This window comes from Chiloscyllium punctatum, chromosome 37 (assembly GCF_047496795.1).
Source record: "Chiloscyllium punctatum isolate Juve2018m chromosome 37, sChiPun1.3, whole genome shotgun sequence".
Lineage (NCBI taxonomy): Eukaryota > Metazoa > Chordata > Chondrichthyes > Orectolobiformes > Hemiscylliidae > Chiloscyllium > Chiloscyllium punctatum.
The window spans coordinates 64,014,060-64,020,059 of NC_092775.1; the positions used below are offsets into that span (position 1 = coordinate 64,014,060).

The 6,000-nt window shown below is 38.7% G+C and overlaps 1 protein-coding gene across 3 annotated transcripts in view; it reads left to right on the forward strand.

Moving 5' to 3' along the window:
* LOC140463164 (nuclear receptor coactivator 5-like) overlaps nucleotides 1-3,510 on the forward strand; it is a 36,467-nt gene extending 32,957 nt beyond the window's left edge. For all 3 annotated transcript variants that reach the window (XM_072556933.1, XM_072556934.1, XM_072556935.1), the window contains one exon: nucleotides 2,560-3,510. In XM_072556933.1, coding sequence (XP_072413034.1) covers nucleotides 2,560-3,146 — 587 coding nt within the window. In that variant the 3' untranslated portion in view covers nucleotides 3,147-3,510. The remainder of the gene's footprint in view (nucleotides 1-2,559) is intronic.
* Nucleotides 3,511-6,000: the final 2,490 nt, after the last annotated feature.

The window sequence follows — 6,000 nt, forward strand, 5'->3', positions numbered from 1 at the left end:
TAAAAACTGGTTACTGTTTAGTTCCAGTGTTGAAAAAGTCCAGTTTTTATAGTAACCAGGCAATTGGCAATGTTTTATAAAAGCAGTCTCATCTTGCAAATGTGTGTATATATATAAAAGATCTACATTTGTTCATGAACAAAGCCTTAATCGTAATCACTTGGTTTATGTTGACATTGATCTTTTAAAATAAAAAAAATTGAAATGTTAACCAGATGATTCTGTGTATTAAAGAATTAAAGCATGATGCTGCAGTCTGAATCCAGTGTTTTTAAATGGATATTTCTAAAGATGTAACTAAAATCCAGGATAGCAGATCTAACTAAACAAGTTTTTATATTTTAATGTTTTGTCACCTTTTTTTCCTTTTATAACTAAATTCTAGGCCAGACAAGTTGTCCATTGTCATAATAGCCATGTAAGATTGACTTTTGTAAGTTTTATTTTTTTCCTGTTATATTTGTGATCCCCTTTTCCTTTTGTACATTCTCCAGCTATGAGCAAGTGCTTTACATGCCTAATTTGTAGCCAGTGCCATTTGCAGTTGTGGAATGGTGGCTGTTGTATATTTCTTGGTAGTTCAATGTTTGAGTCACTACTTTCATCTGGTTTGTAAAGAATAAAGGTTTCTCTTCCATTTTTTCCCCTTGGTTGTGTGTGTGTGTATGTATGTATGTATGTGTGTGTGTGTATGTGTATGTATGTATGTACGTATGTATTTTGGGTGGGAGGTAGTTGTTTAAGTACTGGTAACTCAAAAGATCCAAAACCTGACAAAGGAAGATGGCAGAAGTCCAGTGGCAACCTTTCGGGAGTCACTGCTGTTTGATTCCAGGCAAACTTCTTACCATTGTTGAAATGCGCAGAAACATTGTGTAAAGTTAAATATTGATCAGCAAGAGAATTGTGGCACCAGAAATTAATGTGGGAGACACTGGAGAATGTTATAAAAATTCAAAACTTTTAAGAGATTTTGCTGAAATAATTAAAATTAATGGCAGTGGAGTGTCAGTTTTCATTGCAATAATGCTGTCAAGGTTTGGGTTTCATGGACTGTTGCCTATCAACTTAGCAATGTACTTGAGGCCAACTATGAAGTAGTTAAGTTGGGGATCTAGATTAATACTTTTCAATTTAAAATGGAGACGAAGATTGCTGAACTGAAGGTTATGTACTGAGAATGTGGCGGAGAGAGTTTAAATGGATTTGTAGAATCTGTATACCTGTCAAAATACTTGAAGGTTCTGGACAAATAGTTGTGAAGTTATTTTTTAACAGTTGTGACAGGTTATGTAGTGCAATGTATGGTAGGATTGTCTGTGGGCAGTCTCTTTAGATTGCCTATGTGTTAAATTCCATGATGTTTCTTCATTTAAGTGGTTTGCAACGTACTGACTACTGTCACTTGTTCTCCCTCCCTGCAGAAGTTCAGCCTAGTGAGCAGTGTATCAGTGATGTAAACCTATACATCACTTGTCTTATTGAGGACTTGAAATATTCACGATAACCAGTGAAGGCTTAACAGTCCATCACCTATTAATTGATGAAGGTCATTAGTTCTCAGATGCACTTGAGCATTGAATGTTGCTCTTTCTTTGTTATCTGCCTCTACATTTCTCTTATTCATCACACAAACAAAGAAAAACTGCCAATTAACCAGTCCATTCAGTCTCTGAATATTGTATAATGAAAAATTAGAATGGGTGCATGTTCGCACTCGCGTGTGCTGTCTCCCCCCCACCTCCAAAACAAAATGATGCAGGGTGCAGGTAGAAACAATGGATTAAAGCAGTTGTGGTGTCTTATTTTCTTAGTTTTAGTAATGATAGCAAACATATGCCCAGTGGTAACTTCTTCTTAACCATACTTGGATATTTCTGCAATATTTTTGTGCATTAGTACTAAAAGAGAATGGTCTTCTGTGTTTGTAAGAGTGTATGTATGGAATAAGCTTTGAGACTTTCAATCTTTGGGGTTGCAATTTGTATCAATCTTATTTCTGTAGGTGCATTTGTACAATGTAGAAATTGATGCAAGGCTGGCAAGTTTGGTTAAGATAATAACTGAGAAATTCATATTTGTGCAGAAATGGGTGCTCTCAGCTTGAGTGATAGTGCAATAGAGTGTTTTCCACCTTGTGATTATTTTGAAAAGGGAAAGTCAAATAAGTTAGACTGGAGAGATTGTCTTTATTTATAGCCTCACATGTAGGCCTGTGATGTTAACACTCTATTTTGGTGTGTTTTAGGATTGATCAAAGAGGAGTTCGCAGATAGGGGCAGGAAGAAAAACTAAATGGCACTGCTGCATTGCTACTATTAATAATGACCGCTCATGATCTGAGCAACAGCAATTACCAATTAAGCCTGTTTGTTTGAAAGACTTGTTGATCATATATATCTTTAGAAGCCCTGTCAAGTATAATGACCTCTCTTGCACTTGATGACCTAAAGCAATGATAAAATTGCGCACAAGCCCTGTATCCCTTTTCTGGTAAAGCAGTGGGGTAGTACATACTTTTATTCCTTATTGCTCAACAGGGTATTATTTATGTTTCAGACACCCAGAATACTGTGTGGATAGCAGGACATGTGATCATCAGCCAGGCACGTGACAGAGCAGAGACCAAACCGTACGGGATCAATCTTGGCCTTGATAAACGTGGTTTTTCAATTCATTGGCTGAGCGCACCTGACCTGAGATGGCACGAGCTCCATGACCTATTAATGCATCATCTGGCACGATACCAGCCCCCAAAGTACCTGGTCATTCATTTGGGAGATAATGACATAGGTTACATCCAGGCTAGTGACATAATATACACGGCAAAAGAAGTGCTTGAAGCACTGAAATTCCTGTTACCAAAGACTATATTGGTTTGTTCAGAATTGCTCCCACGACCCCATTGGGCTTTTGAGCCTGGTGCTCCACTTGAGAATGATAGGAGAACTATAAATGGGGTGTTAAAACAATACATGGAATATAAGGGCCAAAAATTCATAGAACACCCTTTTGATGTCAAGCGTCAAGGTCTTTTTATTGGTAGAGGTGATTACCTAACTGATGTTGGTTTAGATTTATTCAATACCACTTTGATGGACAGTCTGAAATGTTATTTGAGGGAAGAGCTGATGCATGGTAGTTAGCTTGTTTCCCACCTGATTAACATTCCCTCTTGTGTTGGCTGGTAACCTGAAACCAGTAAGTGGCTGCTACACAAATGGCCTGCCTATAGTTAGGTTCATTCATCTGTTGGTCAACACAGGGGAAGATATGTCAAATTGCCACCTTGAGCAGCTGCTGACATACCAATACACTGCAGCTGAAATACTGTCATGTTGACAAAATGGAAGTTGAAATGGGGTGGAGTGTAATTGTATCTATACAGTATGTATATTTGACTTGTTAGTTTTGAGAGAACTTGCAGACTAGTACAGGGAGAATTCTCATGCCTGTTTCAATGGATTTTTGTTTGTAATAAATGCAGGCTGATTGGCCTTTCATTGTTAAGTGGTGTTGTGTTTTTTCATTTTGAAATGCAAGGTTTAACTCTTCCAAACAGTCATTTTCGTGGATGTGGGGAGGGATAGGGAAGAGGAAAGGGTAGCAGCATGTCACAATAGTGGAGTGAGCAATGTTTTAGTTTAATAGCATTCAGCAGTACTAGTTATATGGGAGTGGATGTTTTCATGAACTGCACTTCAAAAATGTGCTAATTGTCAGGTGCTGAACATGGAATGCAGCATTATCCTCATACAAATTCAAACAGTCTTGCATTATCTCCTCTTGATCTGCATTAATTTTTGAAGTTGGGATGGCATAAGGAGTTTAAGAAAGGTTATGAGCCATTCTGGGGAGCAAGAGAGTGGATTAGAATTAAAAGTTGCAACTGTAAAAATGACTAGACAAAGTAAGCTTTTGCAGTACAGAGAATCTATTTAGATGTACTAGTTTAAATTGGCTCAATTGCTGGTTGAACAACAGATTTGCAAATTGAAAATTACAGAACCATTCATTGTACTTCAACACAAACTTGTTTTTTAAAATCAAAAGTGGCTAGGTTGTACCACTGCTGACCAGGCTAGCAAAGAGCAGAGTGCTGAAGGATATAACTGCTGGATTGGGCCTGTTTTTTTTAAGGAACCAAACTAACCATGATCTACTTGACCTTGTCCTCAATCTACCTCTAGATATCTGTCCTTTACAGTATCGGGTGCACCTATCGCACTGTCTTTATGGAGAGTAAATACTGTCTTCACATTCATTATGCTGCTACTACTGCTGTGTGGGACAGATTTAGAACAAGTCAAGCAATTTAGTACTGGGCATCTATGCGGTGGTGTGGGTGATGAGTCAATTGCAACTTGCTACTGACAATTTCTAACATTGTCATTATCCAACGTCCTGCCACTGTCACCAAGATTCAAACCATTTCAATTAAGAGTGCAAAATAGTATGTCAGGAGGAGCACAAAGCATACCTGAAAGGTGCCAATCTTGTGATGGTACAACATGGGACTAGTTTTGTAAAGCTATTGACCTCACTGCCAATATATTTATTTATCTCTTGGGTGTAACTTCTGCAATCCTGTCATGCCCATCATTAGTCATTACAGAATGAGAGAAGAAGCTCCACAAGAATCCCTATTTTGACTCATGGAGCTCAAGGCGAAGTGCCAGACAGTCTACCTCCACTTCTTGAGATCCCAAATAGGGCAGATTCCACTGTTTACCTAATACAATTCACTCATGGCTTAAGGTACTGACTGCTACAGAAGTCATGGGCCCTGACAACTTTCTGGTAAAAGTAAAAGGTTTGTGCTGCAGAACTTGAGCCTAGATAAGATGGTACAGTATAGTTAGAAGTCTTGTAGATGCTTGACAATGTGGAAAATTGTCCAGAAATGATATTCTAAAACGGCAGGGCAAATGAATCCTGCCCAATTATTACTGCATCAATACTAGGAGATAATCATATTTAAAGGCATTAGCATCACTGCATGTGATTACTACAGATCAGAAACTAAACTGGACCAGCTGTTTGCTTCTTGTAGTCACAATATTTAATCAGAGGCTCTGAATTCAATAGTAAGTGCTTTCCTGGATGGTTGCAACAGAAGCTTTATGTTATGCAGGGCAAGAATACACAGTTGACTAGCACTCCATCTAACAACTTCAACATCCACCGTCTCCACTGATGAGGCACAGTAATATCAGTGCATACCATACAATATACTTAGCAAGGCTCATCTTACACAGTTTACCAATGCCTTGACCACCTATAGAATGTAAAGTCATGGTCACACAGGGCTGTTCTATAATTAAACATATCTGGTAGTGCATTTACACAGAGGATCACCATATTTTAGGCAGAGGTTGAGAAGATGAGCTTCGTGGTAACATGTTGATGTGGGAATCAAAACTGCATTATATGTTATTTTGCATCACAAGCCAGCTGTCAGTGACTCTAGAAGGGCAAGGATTGCAGGTGCATGGGAACTCCATCACCTGGAAGTTGCCTCGTCCTGACATGGAACTATATTCGTATTCTGCTATTTCTCCTTGGTCAGTACTCTGGAATACTGCTTAACATGTTAGTGTCCCCAACCGCATAAACTGCAGCAGTTCAAATGGCAGCTCACCACAGTGTACTCAAAGGATGATTTAAGATGAGGCAATAAATGCTGGCCTAACAAGTGATGCCCACATTCCAATGGAGAACTGTCAACTGTCAAAGTAGGTAAAAACAATGATTGCAGATGCTGAAAACCAAATACTGGATTAGTGGTGCTGGAAGAGCACAGCAGTTCAGGCAGCATCCAACGAGCAGCGAAATCGACGTTTCGGGCAAAAGCCCTTCAGGAATAAAGGCAGTGAGCCTTGTCAAAGTAGTGCAATTCATTTGTTAGCAAGCCAGCAACAAGATATTTTAAGTCTGGCAATACAATTGCTATTATCATCATTACAGATGCACAAAGGAAGCAAATCTAAAGCTGAAGAA